At 50.0% G+C, this 20739-nt stretch overlaps 2 protein-coding genes across 8 annotated transcripts in view; both read right to left on the bottom strand.

The window, feature by feature from the left end:
* ATP2B4 (ATPase plasma membrane Ca2+ transporting 4) overlaps positions 1-20739 on the bottom strand; it is a 95273-nt gene that overhangs the window by 31840 nt on the left and 42694 nt on the right. For 3 of the 5 annotated variants that reach the window (XM_032466668.1, XM_006178185.3, XM_006178186.3), the window contains exons 2-8: positions 19793-20462; positions 5882-6079; positions 4995-5252; positions 4397-4522; positions 3833-3955; positions 2632-2667; positions 926-1087 (exon numbers count right to left, since the gene is read on the bottom strand). In XM_032466668.1, the coding sequence (XP_032322559.1) occupies positions 926-1087; positions 2632-2667; positions 3833-3955; positions 4397-4522; positions 4995-5252; positions 5882-6079; positions 19793-19985 (1096 nt within the window). In that variant the 5' untranslated portion in view covers positions 19986-20462. The remainder of the gene's footprint in view (positions 1-925; positions 1088-2631; positions 2668-3832; positions 3956-4396; positions 4523-4994; positions 5253-5881; positions 6080-19792; positions 20463-20739) is intronic. The other 2 variants (XM_014553736.2, XM_006178188.3) reach the window with 1 other exon arrangement.
* On the bottom strand, positions 8071-17161 carry LOC116659288 (60S ribosomal protein L34-like). 3 transcript variants are annotated; one of them, XM_032466734.1, is made up of 3 exons: positions 12114-17161; positions 9497-9547; positions 8071-8768 (listed from the first exon to the last, which is right to left on the bottom strand). In XM_032466734.1, exon 1 carries the CDS (start codon positions 13605-13607, stop codon positions 13110-13112), a length of 498 nt encoding a protein of 165 aa, XP_032322625.1. In that variant the 5' UTR covers positions 13608-17161; the 3' UTR covers positions 8071-8768; positions 9497-9547; positions 12114-13109. The 3 variants fall into 3 exon arrangements, with proteins under 3 accessions (XP_032322625.1, XP_032322624.1, XP_032322623.1); XM_032466733.1 differs by having other exon boundaries at positions 9497-17161; XM_032466732.1 differs by having other exon boundaries at positions 8071-9547.

The raw sequence follows: 20739 nt of genomic DNA, 5'->3' as shown, positions 1-20739 counted from the left end.
CTTAACTTTCCTGCGTTTAAATGGAAGCAGCCACACACGGTTAGCAGCTGCAGTAGTGGACAGTGGAGATTCCTGCTAGCTCAGTGCGTGCTTAGCAGAGCAGCGGCACCTGCCTCGCCCGGGGAGCTTATTACAAATGCAGAGTCTCTGGATCCCAAGCCCAGACCTCCTGAATCAGAGGCTGCACTTTAACAAGATCCCAGGTGAACTGTACACACAGAAATGTACTGGACTAGACTGATTGTAATAAACAGAGAGGTGGGGTCAGGAAATAATTAAATAGTGGAAAAAGACTGTACTTGAAGGGACGCGTCCAGCGAAGGGGCCAACTTCCTTTTGTTCCCTCCTGCAGTCCCCTCGCCAGCCCACCCCAACACTGAAAGAAGGCCGGAGAGAGTGTAGAAGCAAGTGACGGAGAAGCCACTCCCTCTCACGATACACAGGAGTGCCTTAGTGACCTCCGCTCTGGAAAGAGCTTCTTTAGTCACTGCCTTCCTTTTCCCTCCAGTCCTCGTTTGGAGCTGATTGCTCCGTGCCTGGCCAGGGAACTGCCCTCGGCATACAGCAGCCTTCTCTGCCCTTAGGGAATTTACAAGCCCAGTCATGCACGAGACAGGTGACTAGTCATCAAAGTCTTCCTTCTTGCTAATGTGAATCTTCCCTGAGTGATACAAGCTCACCACTTCCCATCTGTTTGGGCCTTTTACCCTGACACGTAGGAAAACATTTCTCTCTGCAGAAGCCTAGGGAGTGGCCAGATGGTTGCAGAGAGGGACACGGCTACCTGGACTGCACTAGCCACTCGGGAATTTTCAGTTTCTTTCTGCCAGACCTGGCTGGCGTAGAAAGAAGGCCATGAAAGCAGCGGGGATCCGGAAGAGCACGGATAAACGACACGAGAAGGCTCCACCCTTCTCCGACTCACCAGCTTTCCCAATCTGAACAGCCAAGTGCGTCAGCTTGCCCTGCAGCACCGACTTCTCCTTTTTGGGCAGCTTGGCTGCCTTTTTCTCCTTTTCCTCATTGTCGATCCCCTCCTGGCTGTTGAGTGGTTGGATTTCCAAGGCCACCCCATCCTGAGTCTTTGCTAGAGTGCACACACAAACAGGACAGGTGAGCGGGCAAAGTAGTAGCAGCGAGTAGCAGGCGGGTGGAAACTAACAAACCTTTCTGTCTTATTCCTGGAATACGTCTTGGACCCCTGACGTCAGATCTGACCACCACCACCCCCTGCCTAACCGGGAGCTTGCCTCCGACCCTCTACTAGGGCCTTTTGAATGATACTCTAACAACTAGAGGGGAAATGGGTGCTTTTAGGGTATGGATTTCTTCTTCAGTGGCAGCTTCCTGGCACAACCTCAGAGCCCCAAGCCAGGTTTATTCCAGCAAGAGGATTAGTCATACCACTAAATGCTATTACCAACAACCATCCTTCCTGGAATTCAGTGTTCAAAACAGTGAATCTTTACTGCAGAAAGGGGCTGAAGGGAAAGGCTGGTAGATGTTCTTAGAGCATAAGGGTCCTACTCTGCTCTTTGAATGGCTCATCCTTCTCTCTCTGTAGACTGCCATGGAAGAAACAGATCTCAGACACAGGGCATTTTCCAGTTCCTTCTTATATTAGTTGAACGATAGGGGAAGGAAACCCCCTTTCTCCCCTGGCTGACGAAGGCAGGGAGGTGCAGAGTAGGACCTAGGGGTAAATCTTTTGGGGGAAAGGGAAGAAGCTGGTGTGAGGGACCCCCTAGAATAAGAGAAAGCAGGGATAAAGACAGACATATAAATCCATTTTGCTTTAAAAAGAAGAGTTAAAGGGATCTAAAATTAAAGAACTATTTCTGTGGAGTCCTGGTCCTCCGACGGATGACTTTATTTCTAAGGACTACTATGATGTGGGTTACAAAAGGGAAAAAATCTCCACGAGCTGTCTCAAGAGAGCAGTTCTTGCTAGTTCCAAACCCCCCTCCAGCGTCACCCCTGCAGAGCTCGATGCCCTTCCTGAGATAATGTCTCTGCTGTCAGACTCACAAACAAGACAGAGACAGGATGTAAAACACAGCCTCCAAAAAAGAAACACACATCCGATTAGGAGGAAGAAAACAGACTGTGGAGAGAAAGTCACAGAGAAAGGAGCTCTCTCCATCCCTGGGAAGACGGGCAGAGAAGGAATCCGGACAAGAAGAGGACACCAACGAGGAAGCTGGCAAGAGGAGGGTGCAGGGACCGCCCATCCCAACTCCCTCCACCACAAGGGCCCCGAAGTCTTCCGGCCCAGAAGCTGATGACCGGCACAGAAGCTGATGACCGTTGGTGTTTGAATCCAGCCTAGGGCGGTGAGGCAAGGAGCTCGGCACCCTGCAAAGAGGGATCGATCCCATGTGCTCCCCGAGAGAAACCTTGACATGAGGTTCCTTGCGCCAACAGCAGAGGGTGCTGTTGCCCCGTCTTAGATTGGGTTTGGGAGCTTGCCACCTCCCCCAAATCTCTGCACCTTCCTCAGGACAGGGCATCTGGGCCACAGCAGCGGACAACAGATTTATGGAGAGGAAAGGGGAGACGGCAGATGGCCTGGAAAGGTCTGGTTTGCGTGTGAGCAGGTAGAGATGGTAAATGAGGGAGCGGAGAGGTTACCTTTGTTGCGATTTTCAGGGACTCCTTGTTTTTTACCTGTTTGAACAAGAAAGAAAAAAGTGGGAGACCCAAAGTGACTCTTAAGAGATCAGATATCCAATTTGCTGGTCCCGCTCAGAGCCCAAAAGGGCAACAGGAAAGGGGGTGAGTTCGCAGGGAGGGGAATGTGAAGGAAGCTCATATCTCTGTTCACACCCATCTCATTACAGGATCTCACGGATCTCCGGAATGCGGGCCAGACCCGTGTGGGTACGCGGGTGAGCGCACACCCGCTTCTGAGCTGCTTTCTCCTGGAGCACGGTGGCTGCTGGGAGGGTGCTCCTGGCCTGACAGTCATCACATCACTTGGAGAAACGGGGTGGGGGGTTAGGAAGCGAGAGGTTTGAACAGTTTCTGCCTGATGGCAAAGGCCCTGAAAGGTGCCTCCACATGGGTTCGCCAGCACTGGGCCAGCCTCGTCCTTACTCACTGGCCGGCAGCTACAGAAACGAGGAGTCTAGCTCCTGAGCGAATGAGTTTTGTCTCCTTTTCATCAACTGCCCTCCACTAAGTAGCCCAGGAGGGCCCTCCAGCCAAGCAGGAGGGCGCCTTCTCTCCTCCAAGGGAAGAAGGAAAGCTCAGGGGAAGGTGTAGATTTGGTTCAGGGGTTTTTTTTCCTTCTGTTTTCCTTCTTTCAGGAACAAGTGAATGGCAAAGACAGGACTGCCTTTGGGGCAGATATCCCCTCTCTGTTTTCACTCTCCTGGCCATGTCTCTCTTCCGCTGACAGCCCATAGTTTCAGCAGGAACCCAGTTTCTTCTCCTGGACAGTTTTCCCTTAGCTTTGATGGTTCATATAATCCCTCATGTCTTAGGAAGAAAGGGAGGGGTTTGGAAGACTACACAGAGGGTGTTTGGGGCCAGAGCACCTCACCAGCTCATTTGGGGCAGGCTTTCTACCTCATCCCTTTACTATCCAGCAACAGACACAGGAATTGAGGCTCAAATGCAACCTGATTTGGGAGCCTAGAGCCAGGATCTGGTTTTCGTTAGGGCACTGGGGGAGCCAGGGACGACACCTTTATCTTGGCACAGGGTTTGGATGTCTGTACTCATCTTCCAGCAGGTTCTTCCGGCTAGGTACTTCATTCAGACCCGTTCCCTTTCCTAGTTTGTCCTTGGGGCCGGAAGGGAAGAGATGCTCATCCTGAAAGCCCTTTACCTTTTTTCTTCTTCTCCTCTTCTCCCTCACTGGCCCCCAAGAGGGTAAAGATGATTCCAGTCTGGGAGTTGACACCCACAGCAGTCACTACCATCCGGCCAGAACCCTCCATGACATGGGTCCCTACGCGAGGAAGAAGATGGGAGAGGCGTTGTTTTGTACCTAGTCACGCTTCAGTGTGAAACACGAACTTAGGGGAAAAACAGCCCCCCTTCCTCTCCCACAGGCAGCGATACACTCAGCAGACAGTAGGGAGAGGTCAGCTGGCAGGGTAAGGAGAGCACTGTGCCTGACCGCTCTAGGGGCAGGCCGCCTGCCCCACCCTCCACCCCCACCAGCAGAGCCCTTCCACGGCCCCTCCAGCACTTGGCTCACAGACAGCCTCTTTAGGCCCCCCAGTATTCTGGTATTGGCAGCATTTCCACTGATACGCCACTGTCCCAGCTGAACCTTGGGGCAGGGAGATGGGGCAGGGTGAGAAGGGAGAGCCAAGGTCTGGATAAGGTCTTTGTGGTCTGTCTAGCGGGAGGTAGAAAGGGAACTGGGGTCACCAGAGGACCACACCTGAGAGCAACATGGGGTCTCCTTCCAGGGACTTCTTGACATGCTCCGATTCCCCGGTCAGAGAGCTCTCGTCAATCTTGAGATCATTCCCCTGGATCAGGATCCCGTCTGCAGGCAGCAGGTCGCCTAGTACACAGAGCAGAAGGGGCAACAGGGACAGAGGGTAGGTAGGAGCCTGGTGGAGGGCGAGGACCATCCAACCCCCATCTCAGGGCTGCTCCCACAGGCCCTCCCTACAGGGCAATGGTGCAGGGAGTATCTGGGGAGCCTCTGAAAGACTAACTTCAGCTCTGACAATCCAGGATAAGACTCCTTTCCAGGTATTATAAATTCCAACACTTTCTGATCCCCAAACACTTTCCCATGGCCTGAATGTTATATACTTTTAACCTATAACCTCACAATCTTTGGGAAGAGTTTCAGTTACACCTTCTTTGAATTTCTTTCCCACAACCTCCTTAAACTCTAACCTAGAAGCTAACACAATTTGGGGGTCTTATCTTTTTGGGTCCTCAGTAATTCCCAGTCCCCTTATGCCAAAGGACCTAGTCCTCAAATAGGGAAGGTGGCACGGGTACAAGAAACACAGAGCTCTCACCGTATTTGATTTGGGCAATGTCACCCACCACGATCTCAGCCACCGGGAGCTGGATGATGTGACCATTTCGGATAATGGAGAATTTCTGCTCCTTTTCGATGCGGTTCTGCAGCCCGCGGAACTGCTTCTCTTTGCTCCAATCATTGAAGGCAGTCACTAGCACCACGATGATCACAGAGAACAGGATGGCTGCCCCCTCAATCCAGCCGGCTTCCGCCTCCCCTTCGTCTTCTGAGCTACTTACGGCTAGACCACACTCTAGCCCAGGGAAGGGAGAGAAAGGAAGGGTCACTGAGGGGTTTTTGATGACATTTAAAATGGGGGTAGTGCTTCTGCAATCCCCCAGAACAGGAAGTCAGGGAAAGAGAGCAACAGAGAAGAAAACTTCTGGGTAGAACAGCTGTCCTCCGAGGGCACCAGAGGACAGCAGGGCTGGGCAGCGTCTCATCGCCAGTGGAACTATGTACACTCAAAAGAATCAGACGAGTAAACAGCATGAAATGTGTCAAAGCAAATTACAAGCAAGTCACATATAAAGCACTTATGACTCGCCAACACGGTCAGGCTCCCACGGCTACTTCCCATAAAGCCAGATAAATGGGGGGATACGGGGAACTCTGAGATGCAGGGCTTTGTGGGTTGAAGGAGGGTACAGGAGTCATGACATTCTGAACAAGGATTTCATGGAGAAGAGGGGAAAGACCTGGAATCAGGACGGGTTGGAAGAATAGCTTACTAGCTACTTGTTGGTTTCCTTTGGGGAACCCTCTCTGGGTAATGGTGAGAAACTTTTAAGCTACAATCTGTCAGCACCAATACCAAGTGCTCTTTGGTGGTAGTGGGAGGCACCCAGGGCACAGTCACGCGGGGCTGCTGAAGACACTCACGCTCGTTCTCTTCCCCAGGGGGGCGGTAGAAGGACAGGACCAGGGAGATGATGGCCGCGATCTCCAGGATGATGAGTGTGACGTCTTGAAGGGCTTCCCACACTAGTTGTAAGAAGGTCTTGGGCTTTTTGGGGGGGATAAAGTTCTGCCCGAACACTTGTTTACGTTTTTCTAGGTCTGTAGGGTTCCCAGATAGACCTGAAAAAGAGATGGGAGTCGGATGAATGAGCGAGACAAGAGGGGAAGAGATGAATGAGAGAAGAAGGCAGTTAACTCTTTACAGTGGCCAAGACATGGAGACAACCCAAATGTCCACTGACTGCTGACTGGGTAGGGAGGATGTGGTGTATGTATTCAATGGAATACTACTCAGCCGTAAAAGGGCATAAAATAGTGTCATTTGCTGCAACATGGATGGACCTGGATATTGTCATTCTAGGTGAAGTAAGCCAGAAAGAGAAAGAAAAATACTATATGATACCGCTTACATTGTGGAATCTGAAAGGATGACACAAATGAACTTGTCTGCAAGGCAGAGACAGACTCACAGACATAGAGAACAAACTTATGGTCACCGGCGGTAAAGAGGGTGGGAAGGGGTAAATTGGGGATTTGAAATACGCCCCTCTTGGGGAGTGATGGAGATGTCAGCTATCTTGATCGTGGCGGTGATTTCACTGTGTGGACATCCATCAAAATTCATCAAAGTGCACATCTGAAATCTGTGTGGTTCACTGTACAGGAACCAGACCACAATAAAGGTGCTTAAAAAAAAAAAGCAGCAGCAGCAGCCAGTTAAAAGATCCCTTTAAAAAGATCCTTTGCTTCCTGATCTGCCCAAGTACGAGATCCAGTTAGGGAAGCACGTCTGCCTGTCCTTTATGACTGGATCACTGCATTCTGCTGATTCTTGTCTTGTAGTTGACTTTATTCCTTCGATAACTATGTAAGTTTAAAAAGCTAAAGCTCTAATCTGTTCTTAGAAATAATAATCAGTACATATATGTAAACTAAAAAAACTGTGCAGTATGCTGTGTATGTGTATTTACATGCAATATAATGTGCATGTGCAGCCGACCTGTAATAATTCTACCTAATAAAATTGAAAAATAAAATAAAATAAAAACGAAAAGATCCCTTGCTTCCTGATCTGCCCAAGTATGAGATCCAGTTAGGGTGACCATCCACACCAGGATGCCCCAGACTCGGGGGATGTGCAGTTTTCAGCCTAAAGCCAGGCAAACCAAGACAAGGTGGTCACAAGAGCCACTCACTCCTCTTGGTCTCCAGGGTCAGCTAACCCCGACCTAAACCTTCATCCCCTCCTCACTGAGTCCGCTCCAGGCTCCAGCGGGAGAACACAAACACTGACCTGCTTTCCTGGGACTCACACAGAACTCTGCTCTCACATTAACATGTAAATGCTGGTCATGATTTAACAACTGAGCTGGCTTCCACCCACTGGCTCATACGCAAGAGCCAGAAAGAATAAGCTATCTGCTCAAGGTCACACGAGGAGGCCAGGGGACAGAGCCCAACCAGCTGTGCTGGTTCCAAGTTCCAATGGCTTTGGGAGATCAACAGAGCAGAGACTCCAACTTTGGGCACCTCCTTTAAGCACACATATCCATCCTAGGCTGTCACACACGCAGGCACACTCACATAGACACACACACCCACAGAAACGCATAGATCTCTAAAAGGTACTACTGGTCTACTAAGTACTACGTACTGTGAACGAAAAATACTGCAAACCACATCAGTAAACAAAGAACGCTGAAGCCAGTGAGTCATCAGCGGCTGCCGCCACCCCCTAGTGAGGTCAGGCCTGCAGCCCGGCCTCTGCAGCCACTCACAGTGGTGCACCCTGAGGGGGCTCAGAGTAAGAAAGGACAGGACACTGGCCCTAGACAGCCAAAGGAATGAATTCAATGAGCCCAAATGTTTGCTTCCTCCCATACATAGAAAAGCTCTAAATTCTTTAACTTGAGATGCCTGGTTTTCTTTAGATAACAAGTGATCTTTTATTGTTCCAACTACCTGGTCTTTGTTGTAAAGCTCCTGTATATCCTAGCTCCTCCCATACCTCATCGGAGCAGTGCCTCAGAGCGACCTGAGAGGCTGTCATCCTGGGCTGGAAGGGGTTTGAGTCCTCAGAAATGTCCGCCAAATAAAACATAACCCACAACTTTCAGGCTGTGCGTTTATTTCAGTCGACAGGACTTACAGATGTACTAGGCACTAAGAAGTACTACTTAGCTTGAGTACTAAGGAAGCACTAGTATTAAGTACTAGTATTCAGCTTGAATAAGAGAAGAAAGACGAAGCCACTAAGTTAGAGTACGCAGTCCTTGATTGTCCTTGATTGTCGCATGCATGGCGACACCCACATCTCCTAGGCATGGCCCAGAGAGAAACAGAGCTAGGCAGAATTAGGCCCAGTGCCTTCCTTATATTCAGGCCCCTCTAACGGGCCCCAAGGGGGTTGCACTTTAAGGGAAGGGGAGAAATCTTGTAAGTTCAATTAATGCCGGGTGGCACTTATCAAGTTGTTCACACACAGCAGCAAATTAACCTTGGCTTTGGCCCTGGGAGCTGTTGGCCGCACGGTCTGATGGGCTCCCACCGGCAGGGGGAGGCAAACTTTGTCTTGGAAAAAAGAGCAGCAGCCGAGGAGCATTAGACTCAGGACGGGGACACTCCATGTGGCTTCACACAGAGGGAGGTGCAAGAAAAGCGGGTGACTGGAAGCTGCAAGGGGAAAATGCAGATGTTGCTGCCAGAGGACGTCCTCACGCTTTAGTCTACGTGAAGGGCTGCTCCGATGGCGGGGATGAGGGCAAACATCTGTTCTCCATCTCCACTGAATAGGACCCAAGAGTGTTACCTTAAATGGCAAGGAGAGAGATTTGGGCTAGAACTAAGGAAGTCATTCAGATGGAAAAAGATTTTGAAAACGGGAAGATAGGTACCAAGGGAGTCTTGTTTGCAGGGTCTGAGACGGCCCCCACTTCTCCACCCAAAGCGGAAACCATCAGGAGAGGTACCCAAGGTCCACCCGGGGATCCTGCCTGGGGGTAAAGCGGGGGTGTGAACTGGCATCCACGACTGTGGACACGGGGACTGGAGACCACGTTCTCTCGCTAGCACCCAGGAGAGGGAAGCAGGGAGCTGTTCTGAAAAGTGGTGCCTGATGGTCTTGTCCCGGGCCTCCGGCCTCCTGGTTCCCCTAAGCACCCCCCACCCCCGGCCTCCAGCGGAGTGGCACAGCAGAGCCCCTGCAGGGGAGCGGGTTTGGCCAAGGCACCTAGAAGCAGCTGGGCTGCTTCCCAGAGGCTTCCTGCCTCCAACACTTTGCGAAAGTCCATTCTCAGCAGGAAAGAAAAACCAGGGCCTGGGAAAGGAGTGCTTCTGGGCAGCGCACTTGGTCCCCAGGCAGGCAGAGGCAGAGTTGCCAGAGGGCAGGGCCTTGCTGGCTCTCTCCTCCAGGTACCCGAGAGCAAGTCTGTGCCAACTTGGAGCTGCGGGGCTGGAGGCCAGAGTCGCTCGAGGGAAGCAGGAGTTCTCATCATCTGTGAATCTCCCTGGGATGCTTCTCAGAGAAGTGGGACTCACAGTGTAAAGGGAAGAGATGCTGTTCCCTCCTTGACAAGGGCGAATGGCTGACTGTAAGGGCAAACCAAGACATCAGATATTAGAGATCGTTGTAAGGACATCCCAACAGCCTAACGAAGGCCAAAGCTAGAAGCTGGGGTAGCCCTGCCCCTCTGCTCTCGTATTAGTACCCTGTAATCAGCCTGGACTCCTCTCTCTCTCATCCACTTGCTGGATACATTTAGTCAGATCAGCTTTACCTGCAAAACATACCCAAAGTCCACTCACTTCCCCTTTCCCACGGCTCCCATCCTGGTCCAAGCCAGGTCATCTCTCTCCCGGTTACTGCCACTGTCTGACGGGTGAGTTTCTTCCACCCTTGCCTTCCTGTCCTCAGTCTCTTCTCAACATAGTAGCCAGAATGATCTCTTCCAAGCCCAACTCATGACACTCATTCACTTAGAGTCTCTGGTGGCTTCCACTTGGAGTGAAACAGGGCACTAAAGACCTTATGATGGCCCTGAAGTCTCCAGCCCCCACCCCTTACCTCCTGCTGCATTCCCTTGTTCACTGAGATCCCGCCAAGCTCGCCTTCCTGCCATCCTCCGAATGCATTAGACACACTTCTCTTTCCTGACCCCTGCCCAGTTGTTTCCTTTCTCGGGTTCCTCTTCACCAGGTAGGGCTCATTCCCTCACCTCCCTCACGCCTTTGCACCAATGCCACCATCTCAGTGAAGACCCTGACCATCATGTTGAATGCTGACGTCTCTGCCCCGGTACTTTCGCGCCCCCTTCTCCTGCTCCATCGTTTCCCTCTACGGGTCTTCTCCCCAGTAGATTATGTGATATATTTATCCTCCGTTTGTCCATCCCCCTCCGAAAGGGCAGGATGTTTATCTTTGTTCCTAGGTCTAGAGCAGCACCTGACACATAGTACTGCACACAAATTTGTTGAATGAGCTGCATGAATGAGTAATAAATAAGGCTGTTCACATTTAAGTGATTACTCTGGGCCAGATGCCTCCCCGGGCACATTCGCGTCTTCTCACTTCAACATTGCAAAGCCCAATGTGGTGGCCGCTATTAACCCATTTTACATACAAGCAAACTAAGGCCAGGAGAGGTTATGTAACTGCTCGAGTATGTGGCAGAGTTTCTACCGCTCCCCAAGAAGCAGCTGGATGCCAGCCTACACACAGAGGGGGCAGCCGTGTGGAGGCAGCCGCACGCAGCTCGGGCTTCTCTCTATTGTCACTAACTTGTCCTGGTTTGCTTAGGACCCTCCAGGTCTCAGCACTGACGCTCCTTGTAATCAACCAGCCCTCAGTCCCAGGCAAGCAGGGATGGTCGGGCACCCTCCTTTATTCAGCTCAGGGCAGGCTCACGTGCTGCCTTCCCCTGCACCTCTAGGCCCGTCCGTCCTGTCCACACTCTCTATTTACCATTAAGGTGAATGAGTCCTGTCTCTTTCCTGTCCTCAGGGATGGTGACCCCATGTCTGAGTCCAACCTATGATTTTTGTACTCGATTAAAGTTCCATGATTAGCCTTTTTTTGGATCCAAGCAAATGAAATAAGACACATTATGGAAGACAGAAAAGTCATGCGCTGCTCTTGCCTAGATGCCTTAGAAGTCATACCTTTACTTCCTTTTTGCCATTTTCTCTCCTCTGCTCCACCTTAAGTCACCCTAAGCTCTTGCAATAAGCTCCCTGAAGGAGGAAAGTGGCGGCACCAAGCTCCCAGCACGCCCGAGGGCAGGGAGGGGCAGTTTGGGGCTGTGAGCACAGTAGCCTTGGGAACTTGGGAATCCTCTCTGACATGTGGCATGGCTCGGGAAAGCCATGTGGGACCGGGAGCTTGGCCAGTCCCCTATCTGGGGCTTTTCCAATCCAATTCTTCCTGTCCCCAAGATGCTCCCAGGCCCCGATCTCAGAGGCTGTGATTTCACATAAATACTTGTCCAGCCCAGGAGAGGGTTTTAGTCTCTCATCTCTGCAGTGGCTTCTCAAATACACAGCTTCCTGAAGAAGGGAAGGATGACTTGGCAGGGAGAGAATGCTGGAAAAGGGTTTCCCCTAGAAATACATCAAGAAAATGAGAGGAAACCTTGTCCCCAAGGACACAAGAGAGACACCCCACCTAAGTTGGGAGTACTTCTGGCCCCCAGAGCCAGACTGAACACATGAGCTGGGAGAGGCGACAAGAATGTCAGGCTGTGAGGTCATCGCCCCCACCCCACGCTGGGGAGTCGTGCGGCCTCTGCCCCGGCTGGCGGGACACGGAATAAGCAGCTGTGGAAAATCTGCGTGTGCTGTGAGCCTGTGCAGGGGCCCGGGGCTTGGGAGGAGAGCCGCAGCCCAGCCCTCAGTGGCCTGGCTCCAGCAGGGAAGGGCTGGGGCCAGCTTCCCGAAGAGGTACCTCTTATCAGAGCCAGCTCAGGCCCAGAAAGGGTGGGGCTAGGTCAGACATCACGAGGGACTTCCCAGCTGTCTGGGTTTTGACACCTTGCCAAAGAGACAGCAGAACCTTCTCCCACACAGAGAGTACGCGCGAGAGGTTTCTCTGGGTTGATTTGGAGGCGATCCCATTTGGCGTATGAGAAGAACAGACATCCAAATGCCTTTCAAGTCCTACCTTAAAGACCCTGGAGTAGGGGGCTGGCAAAGAGTGGCTTCAAATCAGCACGGGGACTGACAGGCTGTAGCCACCTCCTGCTCCTCACCCAGCGCCACTGCTCCGAAGGCGCAGAGCAGTTTCCCAACTTCAGCTTCTCAAGCTTAACACAGCCGCAGCTTGGACATGTGTTCTTTACCTACTGGACTTCCAGCCCCGAGAAAGCAGTCTCCTTAAGGTCACAGCAAGAGGATGACGGACTCAGAGAAGCATGCCCCTTCCTTCACTCTCTCCGTCCCAGAGCCCTGCCCGAGGCGGGCAGCCTCCTCAGGGGATGTCGCTCTTTATCTGGCCCTCTGTCTATGCCTTTTTTGAACACTCTGACTCTGGCACAGGGAAGAGAACGCTGCCCAGAGTGCCCTCCTCGGCCCTCCGCTGGGCCTTCTCCCAGGCTGCATGCACACACACGCCGCCCTCCAGTGTCACACTCCCCAGTGCTCACACCTCAGCGCTAAATAAAAGGAGTGAAAACCCCACTTCCGAGGGGAGACGCAACGCTGCCGCAGACAAGGAGGGAACGCTGTCCTTCTTCCCACCTCTTAGCTGATGGGTCAACGTAAGGCAACAACAAGACGGTTCAAAACAAAACGAAACTCGCAAGAGTTTCTGCTGAGCTATCAAGGGAATGAGCCCGGAAGGTTCTAGGCCTGGTGGAAGGGGACAAAGCAGGGAGGCTTCTCAGGTTCAGGAGCTATAATCACTCTCCCAGCCTCCAGGTTTCCCTCCCCCCGGCTTGGTAACGTTATGCCAGCTAAGCCTCCAGCTCTGGGCCAGGAGGAGCTGGGCAGAGAAGAGTTCGCAGAGCCCGGGGCTGGCCCGCGGATGAGAAGGCTCACATCTGTCACGCACTGTTGGCCTAATTCAGCCCCAGGTGTTTAACCCAGAACCAGACGGGGAACTCCCAGGGTGCAACGTGGAATCCCCTGCAGGGGGAGGAGGGGCTGAGGGAGGGTGCTTTCAGCTCTCCTGCCTTCCTCCATCACGGCTGATTCTGCTTCCCCCAGGTTTTGTGGAAACCTTTCCCACCCCTCTGCCAAGGACTAAATGTTTCTTTTTCCCCCTCTTTTTCACTTTTTTATTACTCAAAAAAGCTTCATTTTTAAATTTAGCTTTCTGACTCTGTGCTCGTGATTTCAACACTTTCACAATGACTTTCTGCTCGTCAATAAGGAAAGCATCCTTGATCCTGTCACAGACGCGTGGAGCACACGTGGAGCCACCACAAGCCCGGCTGAGGTGCTTCCTTGTTTTAGACCATCGCGTAAGAACGTTAGGTCTCACGATGTGGGCTCCTCGACGTCGGCCTGGGCACACGCCACATGCAGATTTTGATGCCTTCCCAACTTTCTTGGTATAAAGGTAAACAATTCTGTTACCAGGGGTTCGGGACAGCCTAGTTTTGTTAGAGGCTGCATTGTAGGACAGCCTACGATGGTTTGTCAAACACTGGACCATTCTGAATGCCTCTGGATACCGTCTCCAGAAGAAGAAAAAGAAAGATTAAGTATCTCTTTTAAGAAGCTACTGAACTTGCCCCAGCTGCTCACATCACAGTGCAGCTGCTCTCTGGCTGTTTGAGCTGGTCTGCCCACCTCCGCCCCTTCCCCCACCTCCAAGATAGTCTTTTAGCATGAGTCTCTCTCGTAGCTTAAACCAGTGCCGATACGTCTGCCCAAGTGTGATGGGCAGAGTGGACCACAGACTGCTGATCTCTGCAGTCGGGCCCCCATGAATTGTTTTTAGGATGATTGATTTGGCCTCTTCAGCAGAGTTCCAGGTGATGGCTCTGGGGCAGAGGGCAGGGGGAACGAAGCAGCTCGGCGATGCTTCTAGGCTGATACTGATGGACTCCTAAAAGCGGGACATTCTATAAGCCCTGAAGCTAGGGAGAAAAATCTCCCAGAAGCCAGGTGCCCCTCTTCTTCGTACACCTGTTCCATCCCATACTCGCTTGGCATCCACTCCCAACAACAACACTCCCTAAAGCAGCGGTCTCTAAACAGGGGGCGTGCATCCGTCTGTTGGAGCACGGGAAAGGTACCGGAACTTTTTATATTACTTCATCCATTTCTGTTTCCTATCGATCCTACTCCGTAAATAATATTCGCGTTGGAAGTACTAATAGTAATACAGCAGTGCTGTAGGTGAACATTTGCTGGGGCTATGTGTGCAATTTTCTGCTAGACTGACAATGCTACTAGAAATTTCTATCTGCCACACTGAAGAAAAGCCCAGTCTCAGCATGCTCCAGCTGGAGGGAGAAAGGACCTGCCACCTGACCTCCAAGGCGTGGCAACAGGAACACGGCGAGACCTGAGAGCTTAAGGTGGCAAGGGAAATTAACCTAAACCCTGCAGTTAAGGAACCAAAGTGAAAATTTGGCCTGTCTTAAAACAGACTCTTTCCCCTCTGGCCATTTACTCCCCAAGGAATCTCAGCTCCCCAAACCTAGTAGCTGAGCAGTAATTATGCAAGGCAAAGATGCTTCCGTCTTGTGCCACGAACATTCAGTAAGTGGTAGCAGTTACCACAGAGCATGGCCAGGCCAGAGCGTCCCTAGGCAGTCACGTGACCGAGGAGTCCCATCTCCAACTCCTAAGCCCCCCCCTTCTCCCCGGCAATCCCTTCAGCTTAGGTCCCCGTGCTATGTGCCCCCGTAACACCCCTTCCCCCACCATAGCAGTGTGCCAGTATTTCTGAGAGTGCCTTGATTTTCGTGTATCCTTTTATATGCTCTGTGGAAAGAACTGTCCCTGTCATGTTCACCACTGTGTCCCCAGCACCTGCTGGACATTAAATATTTGTTTAATGGTTGAAAAGAAATTAGAAACCCTCTGTATCCCACGGTCACACCCTCAACTCTGCAGAGAAAAGAAGTTAGCAGAGTAACAGAGGGAACATGAAACAGAAATTCCCACCAACGTATTTTTAGGTCCACATTCAACATAAATAGCCTTCAGCTTTCTGAAAGAAGTCCATGGGGAATGACTTATTATTTGGTCAAGGCTTCTGTTCTCCTGCCCTTTCTGGTCTGGGCCCAGACCTTCCCCCTAACTGTTGGCCTAGCTCCTCAGAAAACATCATTCTTCCTCCTACGAAGGGTTACACAGCTGAGGAGCAGGGGGGACAAGTTCTCTGGGGAAAGGAGAGTTCATACAACCTTCTATTTAGACCAAAGAATCTCTCCTCCAGGAACCCTTCTTCTTCCTGCACACAGAGGGAAACCGAGACTAAGGGAAATACCTCTGCTTTCTTACCCTTAAGCCACAGGTAATTCTCACTCACAAGGATTTCTCTTGCTCACCGAAGCAAGGAGATGGCATGGAAAACTGATCAGAAGATAAAAGGTTGGGGGCTGGGGTACAGCTCAGTGGTAGAGCGTGCGCTTAGCATGCACAAGGTTCCAGGTTCAATCCCCAGTACTTCCAAAAAAAAAAAGAAGAAGAAGAAGAAGAAGAAGATAAAAGACTATCTTCTCGTGGGTATTATACAAACTGCTCTGCTCTTTGGGGACTGGAGAGATTGGCTGGGGTGGGGATGGAACGGGGAAAGAAGAGACAATAAGAAGGGGGGGATGAAGAAATTGGAATGAGGAAAGAAGCAAGCAAAGTCAAAAGATTCCATTGGTGCAAAATGCTTTTCCCTACCAAGAAACCCTACGCAACACGGCCCACTCCTTCAGGAACTCACCCCTGCCTCTTTGCTTCTGTTTAACGTGGCCATGAAGGCTGAAACCTTTAGTCCATTAGATGAAAGCAGATCTCTATCACATCTCCCTCACCCTTCTTTGTTTCCCTGACTTTCCTTCCCATTTTGGCTCCTTGCTGGATGCTGGAGGCCGAGCATCTCCAGGTCTTCAGGTCTAACCAAGTCTTGGCCACTAGAGTGCCTACTCTTACTCTGACTAGCCTCGCCTACTCAAGGAACGCAAGCCCAAAGTAAATTAACAGTAGCGTTGGGTCACAGTTAGACAGGTTGTCAGGCATCGGAATAGAAAACAAATGTAAAAATTATCCGTGCTTCTGAGGTTCTTTTCTGCTCTAACAGAAGAGGCAGCAGAGCATTAATGGACCATGAATCAGAAAATATGGACTATTCCATTGAGTCCTATCCTGTGGTAAGACTTCAGGCAAGTCGTTTAAACCTCTTAGCCTGTTGAGAGACAGAGAGAGAGAAGGAGAATGAATTAAAATTAAGTCTCATCTGCCTTTAGAATTGTATAAATCTGGAATAATAAGACCATGTTAGCGTCAGAAATGTCATAAACTCCAAGTTCCATAAGGCCCTTAGTAGCTACGGCTGTGGTTGAAAGCGATCTGCCAACCTATACTAAAGATGCTACCGGTCCAACAGAAAGTATCCTAGGAACCAGGTTCCCCAATCGTTCTTCTCCTTGGTTTCCAACCAGCAGAATTCAAGGACCAGGTAAATGTCTTTATTCTTAATTATGAGTCTGCAGGGGCCTCCCACAGGTGACAAAGCTATGCTAGGCTGTCAGGCACCTCAGTGCGGTCTTCTGTGAACAGGCTGGCTTTTTATAGCATCTGCTCCTTGGGGCACCTGGATATCCACGCTCTTTTCTCCTGCCTGCCCAACTAAACAGCTCGGCACTGCCCTTGTCTGGGGAGACTACTCTTCTGAGTCTCCTTTTTCTATCCCTTTATTCTTCTCACACACCAGGAGGTCCCCATTGGCACTGGGGGCTAAAAACTACTCATGGAAACGCTGTTTTTTGCCCCATCTCCCCAGCTGCAGGAGCACCCCTGAGGCAACTGCAGTAGTGACACAAACGGGATACGTATTTGTGACCCAGGAAGCAGGGGCATGGCAATAGACACCTGTGCCAGTGGTAGGGGACCTGGGGTGTGCGAGCGTGGCCAGAGTCTGTAGCAACAGAGGCACCTGACATGACAGGGGCGGCTTTCAACTACAGGTCTGAAAGCAGGGACTGGGCAAGAATCTGAGCCTCTACGTAACATTTGATAGCTGATGTTGAGATTAAAGTAGGATGTATATGTTGGCCTTTGGGAACGGAAGCTCTCTGGGAATCAGGAAGGAAACAACAGCAGCTGTGAGAAAGGATATGGAACATTGAGAGGAAAGTCTGGACCCTGCTATCAGGAGTTTCCCAGATTCCAGCTTATTTGGGCTTCTCAGTTCCCTTTTGTGAGAGAAACAACTGACCAAAGGGATCAAGAACAGTATAGCAGGCATACATCCAGAGGGAACCTTAATCCAAAAAGATGCCTGCACCCCAATGTTCATAGCAGCACTATATACAACAGCCAAGACATGGAAACAACCTAAATGTCCATCGACAGATGACTGGATAAAGAAGCCATGGTGTATTTATACAATGGAACACTACTCAGCCATAAAAAATAACAAAATAATGCCATTTGCAGCAACATGGATGGCCCTGGAGAATGTCATTCTAAGTGAAGTAAGCCAGAAAGAGAAAGAAAAATATAATATCAGTTATATGTGGAATCTGAAAAAAAAAAAGGCAAATAAACTTACTTACAAAACAAAAACAGACTCACAGACATAGAAAACAAACTTATGGTTACCGGGGTGAAGCGGGTGGGAAGGGATAAATTGGGAGTTTGAGATACTGACCGGTATATAAAAAATAGATTAACAAGTTTCTACTGTACGGCACAGGGAACCTAGATTCGATATCTTGTAGTAGCTTACGGTGAAAGGGAATATGAAAATGAATATATGTATACTCGTGTGTGACTGAAGCATTGCACTGTACACCAGAAATTGACACAACATTGTAAGCTGACTGTCCTTCAATTAAATAAAAAAAGAACAGTATAGGAAGGGAAAAGGAGAGAGATGCTTAAATTCTGATGGTTGTGTCTCAAGTACTGCATGATCTCAGTGAAAACATAACAGGAATAGCCTCTCTTTAAGGTCAGTACTACTGTGAAGGTGGCAGGATACAGAAATCTCGCTGACAGCAAGTAGGCATTGTCTGCAGGGCAGTCATTAGGTACTAAACAGAAGGCAAAGAGTGAGCCACATGAAAGCCACTGAGCACCGCCATCTTAACCAGGTCTCTTTTAGACACAAAGAGGTGAATGGAGAAAACGGACAGTGGTTGTGGTTAGACGTGCAGCCACCTCTCCAAATGTAATAATGCATCGCACTCCAGAGGGTCTCATATTCTGACAAATATCTTCAGACACATGGATTTCATTTTAATGTGAGGCAACTCATTTACTGAATACCCATTATAAGTGTGAGATTATACATACATTATATTATTTAATCCCAATAACTCTACAGGCTAGAACATTAACACTGTTCTCAAAGAAACTGATGTTTACTCAGAGACTGAGTAAACTGTTCAATGCTTTTCAGCTAGTAAATGCCAGAGCTGGTATTTGAAGTCAAAGCCTATGAGATAAGCAACTGAATTCTAGAAGTAAAGAGACCATGTAGGGCAGCTCTCTCTGCAAAGAAAATAAGACACGAGCAATGTACAGATATCTAGATAAGAATCTCTCAAGGGGAGGGTGTAGCTCAGTGGCAGAGCACATGCTTAGCATGCACAAGGTCCTGGGGTCAATCCCCAGTACCTCCATTAAAAAAAAAAACCTAATTTACCCCCCTTCCAAAAATAGACTCCCTCCCCCACCAAAAAAAAAAAAAAAAAAAAAAGAATCTCTCTCTCCCTTTTTCTAATCCCAGAGTCTGGACTTCAAGTCACTAACTTAAAGCACTGGCTTGGGGCTAAAACTTACTAGAATTGGCAAGAAATGTGACGTGGCCTCCAAGAAACGGTCAGAAATGGTCTACCTCAAAAGGCTAAGATCTTTGCTCAATCTCAAGCTACTCAGCCATGGCCTGCCTGACTCACAGGACCAAGCAAGGACCTGTAATAGAGAAGCTGGAACCAGGCAAAAAGTAAGAAAGTAAGAGTCCTTTTGTTCGCTCTTCATTTTGATGGTGATGCGGCTCACTGGGCACTTGGGCAGAGCCAGGTCAGCACGAAGCTGGATTTGTTCATTCTCTATTAAGAACAGATTAAGAAGAACTGTATTAAAAGTACATCAGACAGAGCTGAAAAAGTCATCAGTAATTCCCTGACAGAAAACAGAGTGGGTAACTCAAAGATACGGTGGGTACAACTGATTTGCAATCCCATTTCTGTGTCTGGTAGAGAAGTGCTCCATTGGGTGGATGGACGTATCCACATTTTTTGTGCCCATCCTCTCCTCTTACACTGTAAGATCAGTGCAGGGAGGAATTTTATCTTTAACCCTTTGCAATCAAAGACTGATACAGAATAAAGGACTTAATGATTATTTACTGATAAAAGCACCTCTAACATAAACATTTATAAAATAGAGATATATAATTTCTCTTCTGTACCTTGATATAGAAAAAAGGAGGAAAGAATGATCTTCAGAGAATCCCACAGTCCCTAAACATCATCTCTGGGAAAGAAATGAAGTTCCCTCCAGAGCCTCACCCCCTTTCAGTGCTTCAGATCCGTACTTTGTCCACCAGACACAGACATACCAGCCAGGTTTCTGGAAATACGCCTTTTCTAGAAGCTGGGAGAACAGTCTGCCTTAACACTAGCCATCTTCCTCCGATTCCCCACCCCCTGCTATGGCCTTTACCTTCCACGGGGTTGGTTTTCAGTTCGGCGCAGAGATCCATCACACCTCCGTAGTGGGCACTGATGTGGTTTATTGCATCAGTTGACCGCAGCTCCATGAGCCTCCTCAGGTCCATTACTGTGCAGCCAAAATCCCCGTCACGGCTCTCAGCTATCGAGTTGGCCGGCAAGGCGTGTCCTGATGGGTTCGTCATTTTGCCTGCTGTTACCAAGCCCCTCGACCAGAGAAAATGTGAGGTCTGCCTTCCACTGGTCGGGGTCTCTTGACTCTCCGCCTCACTTCTTCCTACTTCTTGCTTCTCTGGGAGCTCGGCTGGGAAATAGATCGACTATATCTCGTGCAATAAGCTTCAGAGTAGCAGCCTCCAGCCCAGATCCTTTTGGTGTGTGTGTGAAAAGCTTGGCAGCGAGAGGAGGAAGAGGATGGGGGAACTAAATGGAAGCCGGACCACGTGTCACAATGAGTGGTGTCCCCAGGTGGTGATGGCAGCGGTTGTCCACGGTAGGTAGGTTCCTTATGAGATCAACTTGCCCAGATGGAGGGGTAAACAGGATGTGCACGTTACCATGGAGGCAACCTAAGCAACAACCAGCAACTGCCGTGGCAGAGAGGCGGCAGGAGAAGGAGGAGGAAGAGGAGGGCTCCTTGGATACCGAAGACAACTGGATCTCTGCAATAAAGAGGCAAAGACAGACAAAAAGAAACAATTAGAGCAGCATGGGGAGCCAGCATCTGCTCGGGCAAGAGGTACTCATTCTGGCATAAGGGTTTAGGTGACAGTTGATTTGATGTCTGAGCCGAGCTGATAGCTGAGGCCCGAGCTGAGGGAACTGACCTAGGAGAGGCCCCTTTCTCCCTGCGAGGCCCCAGCCGCCTGCTAGACTCCAGTGTAGAGACACAACTTCAGATACACCGCAGTCTTCATAGCTCACCTCTTCCAAACCTAG

The sequence above is a fragment of the Camelus ferus genome, chromosome 23, assembly GCF_009834535.1.
Source record: "Camelus ferus isolate YT-003-E chromosome 23, BCGSAC_Cfer_1.0, whole genome shotgun sequence".
Taxonomy (NCBI): domain Eukaryota; kingdom Metazoa; phylum Chordata; class Mammalia; order Artiodactyla; family Camelidae; genus Camelus; species Camelus ferus.
Note: the sequence above shows the minus strand (reverse complement) of the source record. Positions and strands in the feature narration are given on the sequence as shown.